General features: G+C 40.3%; 1 protein-coding gene across 1 annotated transcript; it reads left to right on the plus strand.

The window, feature by feature from the left end:
* On the plus strand, positions 1-21,527 carry zdhhc17 (zinc finger DHHC-type palmitoyltransferase 17). Its single transcript, XM_067490436.1, has 17 exons — positions 1-103; positions 6,107-6,210; positions 6,640-6,762; positions 7,144-7,221; positions 7,984-8,128; positions 8,448-8,512; positions 9,385-9,547; positions 9,695-9,820; positions 10,665-10,807; positions 11,117-11,217; positions 15,264-15,388; positions 16,313-16,375; positions 16,477-16,570; positions 17,350-17,433; positions 17,541-17,698; positions 17,851-17,945; positions 18,468-21,527. Exons 1-17 carry the CDS (start codon positions 41-43, stop codon positions 18,604-18,606), a joined length of 1,869 nt encoding a protein of 622 aa, XP_067346537.1. The 5' UTR covers positions 1-40; the 3' UTR covers positions 18,607-21,527.
* Positions 21,528-21,530: the final 3 nt, after the last annotated feature.

Here is a 21,530-nt window from a genome sequence, read left to right on the forward strand (position 1 = left end):
CTCTCGTTTCCCACAATGCACAGCGAACATCACCACCAAGATGGCCGACGCAATGGAGGAATATGAGAAAGAAGCTGGCTGCGTCCCTATTCTCCATCCCGAGGTATAGTCCTTGGACTTCGCCTTTTGCATTGACATATCAACATTCACAAAACATATTACAGCAGTCGGGGTATGGGTTGACGCGTGGTTGCTGCTACGCTTTTCATGAAACTCAGATGCCCCCTGCAAAACCACTGATGGGGGGGGTGGGTGCAAGGCTGCTAACAATGCTAAAGATGCTAACGCTAGCCCCCTCCTCCTGCTGCACAAACGCTGGGCAGATGTTCGTAGTAATGTTAACGTTAAGCTAGGAGCTAAGCTTTTGGAGGTGACGCCGTACAGCTAGTAAACATTATTGTAAGCAGTGCGTTTAAGGCTGTAATAGGACATTTACCGTTAACTGTCATTCCTACAATTATCCATCGTTAGCTTTGTAGCTAAACTGGAAGTGCTGGCTGGTTTAGCTGCGGTGATGTAAAGTAGATTCAACTGTGTAAGCTTACATTGACCTGCACTGTCCAGTCGGGTTTATTTATATAATGTCAAGTTTACCAGCCGCAAATGTACAAAAAGCGTCATTTCTCTTTTGACTTTTTGGAATTATGGTAGTTGTCATTAGCTAGGTAGCCCAGGATAGTCCCCAACTTTGTCTGGTCAATTTGTCATTTAACGCTTGCAATTTTGCCATCTAATGTGAATGTCTTTGGGAATGTTAAAATAATTAAATAACAACCAAAGACCGAATAATTGTTTGCTATGTAAATGCAATTTCAGCTTGTAATGAATCCTTTTAACATTGCAGACAACCTAACTATGAAGGAACATTTATTTTAGTGTTTTTGTCTTTAGCTAGTTGGTTCGAAGTTGTATTTAAGCCAATGCCTTTACTTGTGTTTTATTATGTACAGCAGATGATGTGTATATGGATGGTTATTTTTACCATGAAAACCAGATTGAGGTCACACACCTGTGATTTTGGATCACAAATATACACAGCTGTACCTGACTACAGAGCGATGTTGACATTATATCCAAAAGACCATCACTGTACAGGGGTATACAGGGTATTTTCTTAAATCCTCAATGAACAGCTTCCTTCAGTCATAGTACAGTATAACCTTGTGGCTACACCTCGTTACAGGAAATGTTCTGCTTGTAGTAGCTTCATCAAAACTTTAGTTTCCTATACCAGTTCGGCTTCAAAGAGTTTCTCTTTTTCAGCAAGGTGCTACTTGGAATCGGGATCTTCTTGTAGACCATAGTGAGAGCAGACTGAAGCTGAATGCATGAGGCACCTGAATTAGAGGATTGTAAAATGATTTTCCACACAGACGAAAGGGTCATTATTCCATTTTTTTTTTAACCAGCTCAGCAGGTTGACTGCAAATGTTTTCTTTCGAGAAACACAAATGATAAATATATCTAACAAGCATGTGTTACCTCTCTGCTTCCTCCAGATCCATGGATCTAAACTATTTCCTGTGTATTAAATTAGTCCTTCTAAATGGCTCTAATTTCAATCTGAACAGGGGGGAAACTACAATAATGCAATTTACTCTCAGCAATGGTCACTGCAGATACGATGGGGGGGAAAAAATCTAAATCTGGTCTCCAACTGAATTGTTTACCACTTATTATACTGTTGCTCTGATTATTTCCACTACAGTTTTCGATTCTACTGTAGACCATTAAACATGAATTTTCAGAAGTGATTTTAAGTGGCTAATATTTTTAGCTCAAGGCATCTCCCCCCCCCTCCCCCCAAGGACTGGTGGCCATATGTCCCACTGACCAGCTCCATTGACAACTGAACTGAACAAATGAGGTTCCAATCTAAAAATCAATGATTATTTAGTGTGAAATTGATAGTCTTTTTCGTAATAATATCATCATTGGTTCCCCGTCAGTTGTTTAGGCCATCTCCAGTAAGTGGGTGCATAAGTAAGAGACAGGCTGCAATTATCACTACTGCCTACAAACCCAATCATAAGCTATTTATGACAGGAGATGATCAAGGGCGGGAGGGTTGTTGCTGTGACAGGCTGAGGTCAGAGTTTATGTCAGTAGAAGATTGAAATGAAGTGTACTGAGCTTATTTCTTCTGTCTGAAGAAATAAGCTCAGTACAAGTCACAATAATAACTGAGGGACTCTCATCAGAGCCCCATTTTCTCTGCCAGCTAAACAGTGTGAACAGCACGTGGGGTAGTTGAAATGGATTGTATGAATTTGTAAAATGACTAAAACTTGGCAGAGAGTAGTACAAATGCCTCCTGGCAGCTTGGCCACTTTTAAAATACAGGAATAAAGATACAAGCTGGTCATCTTCATTTTACCTCCGTCACACTCCCCTCCTTCATCCTCCTCCTCTTCTAACCTCCTCTCTATCATGATCCTTAACATAAAATATCCAGCCAGTCTTACTTTCTTATTTCTGCAATGCATTTTTATAATAATATCACAACTATTGCTTCTCCTTACTGCATTTTGATGTGGGAATTTAAACTTAATGCGGCCTTAACTGCATTAACCTTTGATCGCAGTACCAGATGTGTTTCACTGGTTTGGTGTTATTTATTTTACTGTGACATGTTGTGGCAAATAAAGAGTTGAAATTTATAGGTGGTTTATGTGAGGTCTGCTTTTCAAATCCTATTGCTGTAATAATATTCTGATGTGGCATAAAATGTTGATCATGCATCTAATGGGCTTATATTTATTTAAAGCTACAGTATGTTACTTTATTTATTTTTTTCAAATCTTGACTTATTGTGGAGAACTCTGAACCACATTAAGCTATAGCCTCTGTTCCACATTGTAGCTTTAAAGCCCTAGTGGAGTCATTTTCAGTTTATACTTATCTAATTTCACACACACACACACACACACACACACACACACACACACACACACACACACACACACAAAGCATCACTCAGACGGTAACTGTGAAGAAGATACTGGGAGGACAGGACTGTATAATTGGTAAAAGAGCAACCAAAATTAGTTTCTAGAGAAAACGTAGATTGTTGTATTTGCATGGGTTTACAAAACCATTTGTAATAATTACTATTAGGCAAATTGCTTGGATACAAATTAACTTGCTTTTTACACAGTGCTGATTGAAAAACTAATTATATTGTATATTACATATATTCATACCTACTCATCTCATATTTAACATTGGGCCTAATTCACCAATATCTATTTTTTTTTCTTAAATTTGTTCTTAGAAATTCTTAAAGTCAAATTCATCCAAACTATTATCACCTCTATCTAGAATGACCAAACTCATGCTACTATAAAACCCACTAAGGCTAGAATTAGTTACTGAAAATAAAAATGGGATCATTACAATTCTTGTTACTGAAAAAGTATTATTGCAACTGCAACATGTTACTAGTAATGCATAACTGTTCTACATTAGAAATATAATTATTATCTACCTTCCCCATCCGTAGCCACGCAGAACTGGTCCCAGGCCCGGTAGAAACTGGGCAGGGTTGCGTCAGGAAGGGCATCCTGCGTAAAAACTGTGCCAAATCAATGTGTACAAATGATCCACTGTGGCGACCCTGAACTCACAGGATAAGCTGAAAGGACAAAAAAAATAAATATCCTCTACCTATATTATGACATGAGAATTGGGTTCTCATATGTCTGATAGTTAATTCTTCATAGCAAAATCAAATCAACTCACTTTTATTGCAAAAAGGAAATGTCATAGTAAATATCACATAATGAGTGTTGACCACTGTGAGCAGACATTTTGGTTTATTATAGCAGGAAAACCATGAATATAACTAATACCTGAAATTAATAAAATGAACTAACGTTTGTTATTATGCTTGGCAGTTTCCTACATTTTCTAATACTTTGCATACTTTAGTAGTTTTATCAATAGAAAATTATTTGTATTGCATTTCCAGTGTGTGACAGAGAAATGTTGTCACTGTTTCGCCTCAGTGAGAGTTTACATCTAACTGTAAAACACACCCTGCCTGTACTAGTTGTTCTTCACCCACCATTCCCCATGGTGTCTAGATATGCTGCCTCAGCTCATCCTCTCCCCTGCTCTGTAGAGAAGCCCAGGGTAAACACAGAAGCTGGAGATGGTACAGCTTGAAGTCTCTCTGGCCTTTTGCTTTTGCCTCAGCTCTACACAAGCCTGCTTGTAATTTTCAGGACGTCTTCACTAAATACAAGTAATTCACTTACTTTGGTCTTTTGGTTTGATGTACAGTCAGAGTCAAAATCCGTGTTTACCGGATGCAGGTCTCATCTCTGGGTGAGGCTAATTGTGGTTTCCATGGTGTTACTATGGAGGCTAATTGAATGCAAGTAGCACAGTTACCACAACTGTGTCAAAGATTAGATCTTCAGCAGCAGGTTTCAACAAACTTGTCTGTGTCTGTCTCCCTCCTTTATTTTCCTCTATTTTACCACAGTGATCAGTGTAAGTTTAGGTTTTTTGCTTTAAAAGGGCTACTAAGCATCAACACAGGTGTTTCCTAGTATGTTGTCTAATTGAGTCTTTCCCAGGGCGTGTACAGTTTTGTTTCATTAGCGCTGTACCCATGACGTTTACTGTTTAGCTCATAGTCAGTGGTGGTATCATATCCTTTCGTGCAATGCATTTTCCCTAACCTCACCCTGACCAGAGGTCAATCAGCGAGATTAATCAAAAAGACTCTGTTGACCCTGCTGTTGTTGGGTACAGCTAATTTGTGGGTGTACAAGCTCAATGCAAGTTATATATGCAGTACCATTTATATTGTGACCTGGAAATTTGTAATATTTCAGAATTTAAATATTGCAGGGATTCCATTGAATATTGTACCTTAATGACAGTATAAACCAGGGGACTATTCATTTGCGTATCTTTGGTTTTGCCCTACTCTTTACACTTTAGTACCTTTCTGCTCATCCTGCGTGTTCAGGATCACCACAGCATAATTGACATTACAGTATATTCTTTGCTCCAGTATATCGATCACAATATGAAAACATACATAAATCTTTTCCAGACAACCAGATAATACAATTAATCATTCTAGAGTGATTTAGGTGATTTACTAAGTAGTGCTCCAAATATGCTCCATGCTTCTGTTTCCTCCTTTATATCATTATTAAACATAAAGTGATACTGATTGAAAAATCTGACGGTGTATCAAGGAGCACTGTGCAACAGGTCAGGAGCTGGAGACTTATTTTTAAGCTAATCAATCTATAAAGCGACAGAGTGACAAACTGATCTGTTAAAATTCTACGTAAAGTTAGTTAGAGCTCATAACTGTTTGCCTGTTTTGTGATCTTTTATTTAAAAGGCAGGTTTTTTTTTTTTTTATTATTACAAGGTTTCTTTCCTCTACATCCACTCTCCGCTCCATCACAGCGGCCCCTGTTTGATTACAGTCTGCTAGTGTTAGCGACAGCAGGCAGACTGTTCTTGTAGATTACTCATGAAAAATTAGTTTTTCTTTGGTATCAAGCGGCAAAAACAGGGCTTGACTATTGCACATGCACACATTGCAGTGACAATGCTGAAAAATTATATGTTGCAGACCTAATAGGGACATGATGACATTTAATGTTCCCAACATTCTCTGCACTCAGATTTGGCCCCTTTTTTCCAAGCAACATTTTAAAGACACAAAAAAGCTTAAAAAGTCATAAGTGGGATCATTACTGATGATTTATATGTTGTACAATACCACAGACCTAAAATATTACAAAATTGTAATGTATACTGCAACAGAAGAATTCATCAGCGATGCCCACCGTTTTGCTCTAATATCATTTAACATAAGGTTAAACTATATGTTAACATAAAAATAAATAAATATTTTTTTGTTTTTTTCCTTAGGACAGTTGTACAACTTAGTACACATTGTTTTAATTTGCATTCATATATAATAACTGTGTTTTATATACTTACACTATAAATACACCATTGCTGTCTGATGCTTTTAATTGGGTTTTAACATGATACCGATGACGACCCAATAACTTATTTTTTACGTTTCTACTTTTGTTTGGTTGTGTCCTTCCTCTTTTCTGTGCAGGAAATCAAACCCCAGAGTCATTACAACCATGGCTACAGTGAGAATGTCAGCCGTAAAAACCACGTGGATGACTACAGCACCTGGGACATTGTCAAAGCCACGCAGTGAGTGGATAAAGTTTCTATGCGTGTGGTGATGTCATTCTGTTCTGTCTTAGAGAGGCGGACAGGGTTTACTAGTTACTGATGGGCCTGAGGAGAAACATGTTTACTGCTTTATCTGTTTTATTAGTGACCTGAAATTCAAACCAGACTGTGTTTTTGGCTACGGGTTTTTGATTTAGTAGGGGCTAAAGACATAATTCACAAGCTCAGAAAATGGCAAAGAGCCTTCATGAATGAAGAAAAGAAATGTGAGCTTCCTGATGAGATGATGACAGCTTTGTGTGACTCTTTAAATTTAACAACAGCAGATTCATGTTGTTTTGATTTGCGGTTGGGATTATATCCACTCACTGACAGCTTATGATGAGTTATGTCTTCATCATTGGCTGTCTCATCTTGTTCTCATGTATTTAACCCTGTCTTTCTCAGGTATGGAATCTTCGAGCGGTGCAGGGAGCTGGTGGAGGCGGGTTTTGATGTTCGGCAGCCAGACAAAGAAAACGTAACGCTCCTGCACTGGGCCGCCATCAACAATAGGATAGACTTGGTCAAGTAAGTCATGTCATCATGTGGGGACCAGAGAGTGACAGTGGCTTAGATGTTAGACATTGGTTAAAAAAAAGAAGGCTTTTGTATTGTGTATATGTTATGTTTATTACAAATACATTGAATTACAAATGCATTGAATAGAACGTTTTCAGTCAGATTCATTTTTTTTTTATTTTGTTTTGTGAATTGCTGTCACATACTGTAATCCAGTGTCGATCCACCAAGCTTTCTCTCCTATGACATGCTTCTACTGCTTCCTTTCCGGAAGCAAAGGAAGCAGACCAGTTTTACAGCCCAAAGCTGGATCAGATTAACAGAAACATGTCAGAGTCTTGGGTCGATCCAGCTTAAAGTTTAACCTTATATTTGTGTTGGTATGTGCAGGTACTACATATCAAAGGGAGCCATAGTTGACCAGTTGGGAGGAGATCTGAACTCTACACCTCTGCACTGGGCCACCAGGTAACATTCCCTTCCCACCACAGATAACATATCTGCCACCAGCTTGACAAATTTTGTCCACAGAGCCACAATATAGATCATTTGGTTCAATGGCTTAAAATATTTCACTGACCTTTCTGGCGATAAGATTAGGATGCAGGACAAAGCTGGTTCCTCTTAATCATTCCTCCGGGCATGTGTGCATTGACTCATGTCCAGCCTAGTCAACATCATCTTATCCTTCACAAATACTTTATCATTCATTGCTTGTCAACACTACTGGTTTACGAGTAGATCCTCTCATCTCGTCTTGATCTTTAGAAGGTGTTTTGTCCCCCCTTCATACCCAAGCACACAGGGTCACTGGGAAGCTCTTTCCTGCTGAATTATTGATAGGTTTGACAACAGGCGACCACTCTATCTTTGCTATCCAGACACCCGAGTCCTGTTTCAACCCGATCTCCGCCCCAAACCCACTACACATCAACTGCTATTGACCTTTAAACCTGTCTATATGACCTCAACCATTCACATAAGAGTGAGGTGCAGGGTGTCTGAAAGGCGTCCAGTTTTAGAATATACTTCCAGTTAAAATGTATTCAATGCAAATACAGCAAGCTACAAACCACCAGCTAAAATTATAAGAGCAGACAGGAAATCACCTTTCAGAATCAAACCAGTCTATATCCTGCATGTGCAGAGATAGCAGGTTACTGGTAGTGAGAATAAAGCATTAGAAGATGTTTTTTTGTAAAGCATTGTTTTGTGTTCACCTTCTCCCAGGCAAGGCCATCTATCCATGGTGGTGCAGTTGATGAAATACGGGGCAGACCCATCTTTGATCGACGGTGAGGGCTGCAGCTGCGTCCATCTGGCCGCCCAGTTCGGCCACACTTCCATCGTGGCCTACCTTATCGCCAAAGGACAGGTAGGTAGTTTTTATTTGGAAGAAGAACGTTTTCTATTTGGTGTTGATGCCATCGCACATTTGAAGTGGTATTTAAAAAAGTCTTAAACTAAACTTGCCACGATGGGAATTGCTGAAAAAAAGGACAAAACTTTTCCCTCAACAGTTTTATAATCTCTTGCTTTTGTTTTTGTCTCTGTCAGTTGGGTTTTATAAGCCATCTGGGGACAAGTATGTTTTGACAGAGTATTGTACCGGCGCTCTCCATCAGGGGGAGCCAAAGTGCTTCTTTCCACATTACATTCATAGGTTTCTCATTGTTCCTTTTTCTCCACAACAGGATGTGGACATGATGGATCAGAATGGCATGACTCCTCTGATGTGGGCGGCTTACAGGACACACAGGTGTGTATGTTACAGACTAAAGACCAAATACATGTTACCATCTAAGATACTATTCTAATGCCTGCAAAAACTTCACAAGACTGTGTAGAAACACACATATAGGCTCAAGCCTGTTTTCAACAAACTGCTGACATTAAAAAAAACAGTGCCAGTGTTGCTACCTGAATTAATATTAAAATGCCCTAAGATGCTCTTTTTTTCTGGAATATTTGTTGTTTATTTTTCTGTAGAAATGTCCTGATTTGTTTAGCATCTGCTAAAAATTAAACCAATTCAATTCTGATCTGTAGTTAGTTTTATTGTCCTGTGCTTGAGCCAGAGGAGGCCTTGAGAGGTCCACTGGCTCAAGCACAGGAAACCAGACCAGAAACCAGCCAACGGGTCTGGTTGGCAAAAAAGCTATCGACGACAGTCGACCGTCATTTATTCTCTGAAAAACTAGGTGTGCACATGCTTCAGGTGGTTGTGCCCACCTGGATAGGTGCCGCATAAGACACAATTGCTAGCACACGAATAGACATTTAAAACACTGGTCACAGGGTTATGCTCATCTGGAGGATGTGGTTTTTGCTGTTCCAGTACTGTGCTGCACACGCGGAATTACAGATTATTGGGATGATGGCAATGATTGCAACAAACCGTGGGTTCCAACAATTGTGTTTATTTTGTTATGAACTCAAAGAAAAGAGGCCACACAATAGAGGGAAACATCCCTGGTTACCACAACAGCAGTTTGAAACTGAGTTCACTCCATGTATAGCTGTCCTGTTTTCTGTTCTCTATAGCATTTGTTTTGACAGCCTGTTTGTCAGGTGGGAGTCAAACTATGGTGAATCATCTTAGCTTGAATTGTGCCTCTAACTGTCTGATAGTGTGGATCCTACCCGGCTGCTACTGACCTTTAACGTGTCAGTCAATCTCGGGGACAAATATCACAAAAACACAGCACTGCACTGGGCCGTGCTGGCAGGCAACACCACTGTCATTAGCCTGCTGCTGGATGCCAATGCTAATGTTGATGCCCAGAACATCAAGGTAAAGCTTTTTTTTTTTTTATCAGCCATAGTAAAATGTACATTCACAAATTAGACGGTTAGTGCTATGGATGATAGCAATGTAGCTACAGCTTCTAGCGTTATTATGGTTGTGTCTATAACTGACTGGCCTTCTTTTGTTTTCCAGGGTGAAACACCACTAGATCTCGCCAAGCAAAGAAAGAACGTGTGGATGATCAATCACTTACAGGAAGCACGGCAGGCCAAAGGGTATGACAGCCCGTCCTACCTGAAGAGACTGAAGATGGACAAGGTGCGGACACACACACACACACACACACTCTCTGTAAAAAAAAAAAAAAAAAGTGTCTCTCTCTGATTTGAAACATGGAAAAGACAAATACAACTTCATTTAACTGTGTAAACTTTACTGTAAAACACACAGTAAACACAGAGTATTTGTAATTCTTTACAAAGTCCATATCCTGTTTTCTGTCTCACTTCCTACACACATGCTTAGACTAGCATGTCCACCTACCTAAAATTCTTTATCAACTCTGCTGAAAAGTGTCATTGTCATTCCACTTGCCTGTTGAAATGCTATTGGTTCATTAAAGTACATTTTAGTATTGTGTATTGCCATATTATGTTTGTCTGATACTGTGGTCATTCTCAGAAACAGTAATTTTTAATCGCCACACAAAAAGAACTGCAGTCTGCCACAAAATTTTGCATGTAAACAGTCTTTTTAAGAAACTCTAAATAAAGCTTCTGCTGTTCTCAAAGCATAAATTTATGCAGATGTTGAAGTATTGTTTATACCATGACGGTTTTCTTTAAATTAAATTTAAAAAAAAAAGATATACTAAAAACAGGTCAATATATTACATTTCTTGCAGAATTTCAATATTGTTACCCCTTTGTTGTTCAGCCAGATTCTTGCCAAAACAAAGGCCTGTTCGACAGATTGCAAAACACAAAAGCGATTGAACAAATTAACAATTTGTCACTGTGATTGTACATTTAACACATTTATTGTGTCACTTTTACTGCAGATCACTAGTACCAGGACTGTGGCGTTAACCGTGATTTCTCTAACTGTGAATGCTCTCTGCACTCTAGCCTAATTGAAAGTATGCGTTCTCCTCCTTCTGCAGGAGTTCCGGCAGAAGGTGATGCTGGGAACGCCCTTTGTTGTCATCTGGCTTGTCGGTTTCATCGCCGACCTGGATATTGATTCTTGGCTCATCAAGGGCATAATGTATGCTGGTGTCTGGGTTGCGGTGCAGTTCCTCTCTAAGTAAGTCTCAATCACAAAAAAGTGAGTGTGCTGAAAGTGAGCAGGTTTACAATCTGCAAGAGGAATTCTTTGATATAATCAATATCCTAATTATGAACAATGCTTTTACTGGAAATGGAAAACCTCCGTTTTTAGTTTATTTTAAAATGACAAAAACAATACTAAAATTGTAACCACTTGAATAAGCCCACGGTGTTATAATCGAGCTTTGCCAATTGTGATGGTGGGTTGGTGTGAGACAAGAAATCCCAGAACTTAACGGATCAGCATTTTAACTCCCGCACTTCCTCCCTTTTATTCCCTGTGCAGGGCTTTCTTCGACCACTCCATGCACAGTGCCCTCCCTCTGGGAATCTACCTGGCCACTAAGTTCTGGATGTACACCACCTGGTTCTACTGGTTCTGGAACGATATCCTTCTCTGTCTTAGACTTTAAATTCTTAAAAAAATAGTTTGAAATTGAGATTGTACTTTTATACAGACTGCTGGATATATTCCTACTTTTACCTACACATTTGGTTGGGCATCATGTTAAACCTGCACATTCTGCATTAAGTTGGTTTAGGTTGTGCATGTTCCTGGAAACTAATGCTACAGATATGATAGTTGCACTTCTACACATTTGCACACCTACAGTTAATGTTGTTGCTGTTTAATCTGCCATGACATCATATTGTTTTTACCATTCAAAGAGAGTTTAAAGAAGGAATGAAGTGAGAAAATCCTAAAGGTGACAAAATCCGCCCACCACCTACCTGCTGTAATCAACGTCATCACAAAAATGGGCACTTTAACTGTCTGTATAACAACTAAATGATATTTTCCGGGTTAAATATCATAGAATCCTGTTCATAATTTCCATGCTGGCAGATTTTATATTTTATTCTGTATGATGGGTGCATGACATTGATTTAAACCATGGCATTTTACGGATATTCAAGAACTCCTCTTATGAGAGAGGTACAATGTGAAAAAAGGTAAGATTTAGTTTTGCCTAAAGACCTAGTGGATGGTAGAAAGCAAGTGTGTGCAACATTTTTTCTTTCAGGCCTAGTGGATTCGGTAAATGTGATTCCACGCAGGGAGGATCTTAGTAAAATATTGGCCCGTAAAGGTGATTTTAACTGCTCTCTGTTGCTTGAATTGTATTTTGCCACAAGAGGAAAAAAATATTTCGAGAACAAGTGCTTGTGTTGGCAGAGTGGAAGACGTTTTACTATTTTTTTTTTTTTTTTGGGACGATCAGGGGGAGTTAGAAGCATAAAGTGCCACAAGCTGCTGGGTCTCACAGGGAGAAAAAAACAAAGTAGAATGAGTTGTGTTGAGTACAACAACATGCTGCTTAGGTGTTGCTGTGTTAACACAGTGAACAGTGTGTGTAGTTTGTAGCAGCTGCAGGGAGAAACCCAACAGAGCGACTCCAAAGAGTTTCTGCGTGGCTGCTCTCACGTCCTTTCTGCTTAGAAGCTGCTAATTGCACGAGATGAGAGGGGAGCTCTTGTTTGCGGAAGGCATTTAATTGTCTGCTTCATTGCTCCTCTAATGGGAAAGAGTGAGACGTGAGATGTCCTGAGGTTATTGAAAGGAGAAGACAGTGCTTGAAAGCTATTTTTAATGCTGTTTGTCATTTGAAAAGCATGTTTTTTTTTTTTTCGGTGGAATGTCACGTCCACTCTGTGTTAAACTGACTACTGCAGTTATTGACAGTTTACAGTTATTGGGCAGCATGTTGCACCTCGTTCATTGTTAAAGCTACTTCGTACATGGATTGTTTCTTTGCTGACTTTAGAGAAATCCTGTTTTGTGCAAAGATTGCTTGTGAGTTCTCTTTTGTCCTCTAGCTTCAGGGTTGTCATTAAGTCTTTGTGTCCATCAGTAATAGTTCTCCTATTAGGGGGTCTTTCATGTTTCATGGTCCTGACAGGACAGCGAGTGTCTTTTGTCCACTGCGATCACTCAGGGACTTCATGTTAACAGTCTGTTCTTGTCCAGTTGTCTACTTGCATACAGATGAGTGTACACAGGTGACGGCATGTCATATGTTTATGAAAATGAAGTGATATGCATATCAAGAGCCCCGTGGAAGGATGATTTTAAACTAGAAGATAAGGGATACTCTCAATGTAGTCTTTCATAGGTTCATCATGTGTCATCAAGATAAATAATTAAATATGAGGATAATGGCACACAGGTTCCGCACTTACTTTGCAATGATTACTTTCCTTATTGATTCAGCGGCGGCTGTAGCTCAGTTGGTAAAGGCAATTGTCCACGGACCACAGGGTCCGAGACAGTTCGATTCCCGGCCCCGTCTCTGGGCAAGACACTGAAATCCTAACAGCCCATTCCCATCCCCAGCTGTGCAGTGCTGGTCCAAGCCCGGTAGAAAAATGGGGATGGTTGTGTCAGGAAGGTCATCCTGCGTAAATTGAGTAGTTAATTCTCTAGTCTGTGAAATGTCAAAGTGAAAAGTGCACTAAGCCCAAGATTTTAAAAAATAGCTACAGATTTCTTAATTTGTTTGTCTATATGACTGGGAAATGCAGCATATTTATCACTTTTAGGAAACAAGATTTTTACCAGAGACAAGATTGAAATGATTAATCAATTATCAGAATAGTTGCCGATTACATTTTTGTCCAATCAAATGATCACTGAAACAAGTTATACATATCACAACTCTACTTGGTGGAACATAAAAAAATATGTCTCAATATATCTTCCTTTGTAATCTGCCATCTGTGGTGATGGGAGGGATCACTTACAGTAACCCTGCTATGGGTTGGGGCCCTGCACTGCCACAGGTTCCCCAGTTTGCACCACGGCCGCAGTTATAATGAACTTTGATCAAACTTTGAATTTGATTTGAAGTTACAAAACACAACAGCCTTTTTGTTTTTCTTTGGTTTCAGGGATAGGCGACCCAGGTCCACATGAGCCCCTGTCCTGGTGGTTTTGGTTCTGCTCAAGCTATCGCTTATTACCTAGATCAAATGTGTTAGCCAATCAGAAGCCTCTGATTCTGCAGAAGATCAATTATCTGATCAGGTTTCACTTCCCATTCTTTGACTTCATATTTCCAACGGTAATGCAGTGTAGAAAGGAGAACAGACTTTGTCTGATTCGAAGCATTTCTGAACAGTGTAGTGTTTTGCACCCATTTGTTCGAGTTCTTACCGACTTTCTGCTTTTGTGAGCTCATTATTATCCTCAAGCCTGTGGTTGAAATCAGAGCAGATGACAAAGGCCAGATCACATTTCCTCAGTATGTAGGAGGTACTTAGCACATAAGTGCTTTTCCAGCAGGTAAATGTTAGAAAATGACAAAATGAGGAAGGAATTGCCTCAAAGCTCGGCCAAAACTGATGAAAGAAGACTTGGACTTTTTTAGTCAGAGCAATAAAAATCCTCAAGCTTTGTGATGTAGCATGGTAACTCCTGACTTACCTTTATTACGTCTGTTCACTCCTGTAACTGTCAGACAACATGCCAACAAACTCATCTCAGCGTCGGCTGTCGGCTGTTAGAAGACCCTTGTCAAAAACAAACCTCACCAGTCAAGGCTGTGAAAGGATAAATGGATGTTCAAGATGTTGCTGACCGTCTTTCCATGAAGAAATTGAGAAAAGACATTTCTCTGAAAACTCGTTACTTGTGTGTCTTCCCACATTTACCATGAAGAAGGCTTTTATTCTTCGTTGCGTGTAGTTGTTTGGAAGTCTTGTACTGCCTCCCACTCCCACTCCGGCCAGACATACACTTATACACAAACCTGTCGAAATTGTTTATTTTGTGTCCCCTCTTTGCCTGGGTAAGTTCAGATGAGACAGGGCTGCTCAAGAAAGACTTTTTGTAAATACACAGATACTAATTTGTTTTGATGTTTGGTGGGACTTGAACTAAAGTTGCTAATCGGCATCAGTCCTCCGGCAGAAACACAGTGGTGTTGTGAAACAATGTTTTAAAAAAATGTTAAATGTAAAATTTTGACGACTTTCGAAGATCCCACCACCTACAGTATATAATACCTTGAAAAGATCAGGATGAAGCTCTGAAAAGTCCAAACGTTAAAAGTGGATGCGTGTGATCTTCGGGCCCTCAGGCAGCACGGCATTAAAAACAGGCCTGCATCTCTACTGGACATCACTGCATGGTCTCCTCCCTTCTCCAGATGTTTAAGTTGATAAAAGAAGAGGGCATGATGACCAGTTGTAAACATCTGCCTCTTTCAACTTTTTGATAGATGTGTTGCTGCCATCAAATTCAAAATGAGCTAGAGAAATTTGAGAGATGAGATTTTCCATGAAATAGCAAAATGTCTGTTTTAACATCTGATATGTTCTATTGTGGTTGGTGAGATTTGCAAATCATTGCATTCTGTATTTAAGTTTTACACATCTTCCCAACTTCCTTGGGATTGTGGTTGTACACAGCATCTTCCTTAACCTCACAGCACATCTGCCTTTTGCCACTGTCCATGTGCCCTTCCTGGTAAACACCCTGGCTCTGTTCTACAACTTTGGAAAATCTTGGAAGTCTGACCCAGGAATCATCAAAGCATCAGAGGAGCAAAAGAAAAAGGTAAAATTACAAGGAGCCAACAGTGTTGGCTTTTTTTTAATTACTATCCACACGTTGCCACTCCCAGCATTTACTGCTGTGCTTCTGTCACGCATGTATGTAGTTGGACATAATCATAAATGTAATCATCAGTTTTCCTGTTTTTGAGGCTTAACTAGTAATTTGCATCTTGTGTTAAACCCTCAGTGTTTACTGAGGTGCCTTTGACGCGGATACAGCTACATCCTGGGCCCATTACTGATTCTTTGTACAAAACAGATCCAGGATGAACTGAGTACAGCTGGATGATCTGATCCTAGATTAATAGGTTAATCATCAGAGATAACTGTGTGGAGTGAAACCTAAACAAATGAAATATCATGCTTGATACCACATGAGTTGTTAATTAAGCTGTGGGTGTTTCATTTTCCTACTCTCCCCTCGTTATCACACTCTGATGGAGGACAATGGAGGGACTCCTTTCTTCCCCAGGCTCTGATTCTCCATCCTGTGATTGATCACGTAGGGTAAAATTAGCTCTTTGTTAGCACAGCTCAATACTCTCAGGAAAACAAACACTTGAAACACTTCCCTTCCTGCACAAGGTGCATTTCCACCTCTTGTGCTCCCGTGACGTTGAGGTCGATAGGAATTCTGTAATTTCAGTTTGTTTGCAGAGAGAAAATGTGTAAAAGCAAGCGGCAACAGATTGACCAGTTCTTCATCTGTGTAAATTACATAAAAATCAAGCCCCCTGTAAACGGTATAATATGGAGTAAATTCCATAGTAGCTCATCGTTCAGCTGGAAAGCAAAGCCTCAGCTTGTTCTCTGCCAATTGGTCCTTTGTTTATGTGCTGAATAGACCTTAAAACGATGAAATACTCATTCATTTTACTGCCTTTTTTTTGGTTTTAATTCTGCTTTTGATTTCTGTGTCCTCCAGACGATTGTGGAGCTGGCAGAGACAGGCAGCCTGGATTTGAGCATATTCTGCAGCACCTGTTTGGTAAAGGGCGACTCATGAATGGATGATAACGACAGATGTTAATGTCAATAACAAGACCATTTGTTTAAAAAGTTCCTTATTATGCGTGTGTCACTTCACAGATACGGAAACCAATCAGGTCCAAACACTGCGCCGTGTGTAACCGGTGCATCGCTAAGTTCGACCACCACTGCCCCTGGGTGGGGAACTGTGTCGGTACGTCATCAAGCACCACACACTCTTCCCAAAAAGCAGCTGCTCATAGGTTTTATACATCAGTTGTGGCTTGTAATTGTTTAATGCCACTTTAAGAAGAAACAACACATTAATCTCACAGGAAAGCGGGGAGTGTGTGTGTGTGTGTGTGTGTGTGTGTGTGTGTGTGTGTGTTGAGGCTTGTCATCTGTAAGACAGTCGGGAAGGAAGGAGGGCAGGGGGCTTATAGCACTTCCATTTTGAAAGCAGGTGGTCAGGAAGAAGCTTCAAATGTGAGGAAATGGTGAACAAACGGTAAACCCACCACATGACCACTGGAACCAGGAGACTAGAAAACTTTAAAAGTTCTTCAGAAGCTTTGCAACATCAAAAGCAAACTAGTTTATGGGGCAGCTATGTCTTTGTGTAGACTGCATGCAAAGGTTTATATCACATCCATCCAGGAGGTGGCTGTGCAACCACTTTACTGCCGTGCTGCCCATATTTCTTATAATATTTAAAATGCATAATGAAGGCATTTAAGTCTTACATGTTTTAAGGACAGAGTTGACACCCAGTAGTTGTCCAGTCCTGTCAGCATGTCCTCCATGCACCTTAAATTTGCACACATCTTTAAGTTAGGTAGCAGTGTCCCCTGTTTGTCCGTGAACACACACCCCAGTCGGTTCAGGATTTATCCAAAAGATTCCTTGCTCGTCCTGTCTTTACTCGTGATTTGCCAGAACAACCAACTGAGGTGAAGAGAAAAGGACGTGACATTTTTCTTCTTCATCTTACAGGAAGTGGGAATCACCGCTACTTCATGGGTTATCTGTTCTTTCTGCTTTGTATGATTTGCTGGATGATATACGGCTGCATCTCCTGTGAGTAAACACTTCTTTTTTTTTTTAAGATTTCATTATTAGTGACCAGATTCTGCAGTTGAGTCTTTGTCTTCTAATTCCCTTGCGTGATTCTCTTTGTCCCCCAGACTGGAGGATCCACTGTGCCACCAGTTATGCCAAGGATGGTTTTTGGCTCTATCTGACCCAGATCGCTTCCTGCTCCCCCTGGATGTTCTGGATGTTCCTCAACAGCATTTTCCATTTCATGTGGGTGGCCGTGCTCATCATGTGTCAGCTCTACCAGGTCTGGATCGACTTTATTTAGTTAGTTAGTTAGTTAGTTACTTATGAGATTTAGTTCTAGTTCCCTGATTCAAGTAATAATAGTTTCTGATCCATTGTAATTTCTGCAATATTTGTACCTGTGTTTGACATTCTTGCTTTTGCTTCTCGCAGATTGCGGCTCTGGGAATCACCACCAACGAGAGAATGAACGCTAGGCGATACAAGCACTTTAAAGTCACAGCCACGTCCATCGAAAGCCCATTCAAGTAAATTAACTTCTCATAATTGATTACTACAGAGCTCAGAATTTGTATAGGGCTTCACTGATGCCATTAAAGGCTCGATTTAACCAAATGAGGAAAAAAAAAAAACATGTTTTCACTATTGTTTCACTTGCTGTTGACTTTGACACACAGCTCAGCAGTAGGCAGGGTTTTAGCATGTTTTCTTGAGAGTCTCCCTGTTTTTCCTCCAACATATATGTGACACCCGCTTCACTCCCAAGCTGACTTAAGGCTTTTAAATCAGCAGTCAGCAATCCAGTATGGATTTATGTGCCTTATTCCATCTAATGGCAGCATAGTGCATGACTCGCTATGACCCACTGAAAGGCAGAGTAGAACTGGTTTCAGATAATTGTTTCTCTTTTCTATAACTCAGCCAACAGGAAAAAACGTTACGTTATAAAACCAAAGGTCCTTTACTAACTATAACTGTAGGTATTTCATGACCCTTCAGAAATGTTGGAAGAGTACTTTTAATGTTCCTTTCTCTGTGTTTCTCTTCAGCCATGGCTGCATCCGGAACCTCATAGATTTCTTCGAGATCCGCTGCTGTGGTCTGATCCGGCCCGTAACAGTGGACTGGACCGCACAGTACACAATAGAATATGAACAGACCTCTGGCTCAGGTTACCAGCTGGTGTAGTGGAGGAGGAGGAGGAGGAGGAGGAGGAAGAAAAAGGGGGTGAGCACGGGGGAGGAGTCGATTGTCACTGGGTGGAAGAAAGGTTTAGGATTGCTCTCCCGGCCCCCCCCCCCCACTCCCCAGGCGTTCATATCAGAGCGATGCTGTTCTTGGGAGCGCTTGCTTATTTGGACCATCTGTCCCTCACCAATCAAAAGACTTGAAAAAATCAGCCAGGACTAGCATGCTGTTACAGGGCAACACCACAACTACCCCCCCCCCCACCCCCACCCCCACCCCACCCTCTCCACCCACAACACCAACTTTACTGCTATTACTACTAGTACTACTCTTCAACATCAGACTTTAAAATGTACCTTTACCGCAACCTAATCCTTCCACCTCGTCTCTTCTCCTGAGGCCGTTGGACGGTGAGTTTCTGCCAGGCAAAAACGGAGAGGAGACAGGCTGAGGGACAGGAGGATTTACAAAATAAAAGCTTGTGTTTGTATTGGAGATTTGGTGCTGCAGAGAGGGCAGCACTACAAAGTTTTGTTTTTTTTCCCCCCCCTCTTAATTATGGGGGAAACCTGTTGATGTTCCCTGTATGTATGTGTTTGTTTGTTTGTTTGTTTGCTTTTGATTCAGGAACATGACTATTCCTGTGATTATTAACGGTGATTATGAACGACAATTGTGCGAGCAGAAGGAAGCTTGTTTCTGAGTCTGGTAGAGATAAGGGACTGTATTTGTTTTGTTTTTTTTACAGTCTAGATTTTGCACGGTGATGAATTTTGTGTTTGGCTGATAGGGATTTGACAACATTGATGAACTTGTCAGAGGAAAGTGTTGGGATACAGGTGAAGCCACCGCAGGAGTCCCACTCCTCACCTGCTGCTGCATCCACTAAAGATAAAATAATTCCCTAACAAAAGTTTTCATGCAGTATTAACGCAGGTTTAAATGTAGGAAATTGGGATTCCTTCGGAAGCCAACCACTGTAATTAGGTCGGTAAATATCCTAAAGACAATGTGATACATGTATATTTATTTTAAATCTATTTATAGATAATGTAACTATGTTCTAGCGTCATCATTACATTTCACATCATTTTAGCTGAGTAGGTTTTTATAAGAAAAAAAAAATTAAAAAGGAAGTACCTGTAGATATTGAACATGGAAGCCCGAGAATTTTACCGTAAAAGTCTGTACAGGTACAGTGAGTGTATTTATTAACAGCAGGGTAGAATATATTAAGAAAAAAAAAAAAACACAAAGCCGCAGAAGGACCGACGAGTTTACAAGAAAAAGGTTCATTCCAAGTCAGTTTTTCCTCAAGATGCTGTAAAGTCTTATTTGTTTTGTCTGTTATCTGCCTACAACGTTGCACTGATCCATTTTTTTTTATTTGTTTTTTTCTTGGTTGTTTTAGTGTTTTTTTTTTGTTTTTTTTTTTAGCTGTTACTGAACACAAGGGCCCAGTCGCGTCGCTTCACACCGACGCTTCTATTGTTTACAGAGAGGAAGAGGAGGGGCCTATCACGTATGGTCGGCTCCCATCACTTCCTTTCTGGACCCCAGCACAGTTGGCGCAGCAGCAGCAGCAGCATAGACTGATGTGTAAAGAATGTTCGTCTGTAAATAAACAATCTTTCTCTGTAACCATTTCTTTTCTCTCCAGTGTTAGTTGAAGGTGCTCTTGGATTCTTTTTTTCTTTTTTTTTGGTCAGTTTTGGGGGAATTCTTCTTCAAACAGAAGAAAATCAAGTGACTATACTCAAAGTGTATGACTGTAGCTTTTAGTGACGTTGGACACTGCTGTCTATAGGCATTTTAACCCTAAAACGCCCTCAAGTCCCCCCCCAACAAACTCCACTGCATGTACGATGCTTGGAACAGCTCCGCTCTTGCCACCCCTTACCCCTGATTCAACGCCATAGCCCTCACCATGGTGACAGCCCGGCAAGCCACATGTCTGTATATAGTGAATGTTAAGTATTTGCAAGTTCTTTTCCGTATTGTGTTCATTTGTCAGTTTTCTTTCCTATTTTTTTGTTTTTTTATCGGTTTTCTCTTAAATCCAGAGTGTTTAATGGAAATTTGGACACCAGATTTCCAGTCAGGTCCTTCTGTGCAAGTGTGTAATATATTTGAATGTTCCATGCTTGTGGACTCTGTAGTTATCTCCATGTTTTTTTTTTTTGTTTGTTTTTGTTTTCTATGTCCTATATTGCTGGGTTTGTTATACCACTGGATGTACAAATTGTAAAGCAAAGACACTAGGAAAACTAAGGCAGATGCCATTTTTTTTGTTTTGTTTTCTAAAAGCTGAAACGTGATAATGCAATAGTTTTAAGGTTAGATGGAGGTTATATTATATAAAGGCCCCCCCCTCCCCCCCCCCCCCCCCCCCCGATACTCTAGGGCCTCATGTTCGCATCATCAGAAGGGGACGGTTGCGTAATCATTCTTCATTTCACTGCCCCTTTCGTGCTATCGTTGATGTTGCCGCTGCCCTACACAGGCAACACGCTGCAACTATTTTTTGAGCTTAAAAGGTTTAACATGAGTTGGCTGTTGTTATTTCATATCGGCAAAACCGTTAACTTGCCACCTGTGTTCAGATAAGGCCTTTTGAGTGATGGGACGTTATTATAGACTTTGGCAGGGTAGAGTAAAACCCTCCCAGCTCATTCAGGACATGAGTTCAAAGCTGTTTCACTTCTCTAGTTCTTCCAGCAATCTACAAGGTCTGTTGTGCCCCCCCCCCCCACTACATGGGATTATTTCAAAAAAAACAAAACAAAAAAAAAAAAAAAAAGCACATATTCATCTCCAGTGCCTCTCTGCCCACCCTTAGACATCACTCCGCTTCAGATGTAAACATATGGGCATGGTTCAGTTTTAATGGCTTTAATAATAAAACAGTCAAATGTGAAAAACCG

The sequence above is a fragment of the Channa argus genome, chromosome 21, assembly GCF_033026475.1.
Source record: "Channa argus isolate prfri chromosome 21, Channa argus male v1.0, whole genome shotgun sequence".
NCBI classification, from domain to species: domain Eukaryota; kingdom Metazoa; phylum Chordata; class Actinopteri; order Anabantiformes; family Channidae; genus Channa; species Channa argus.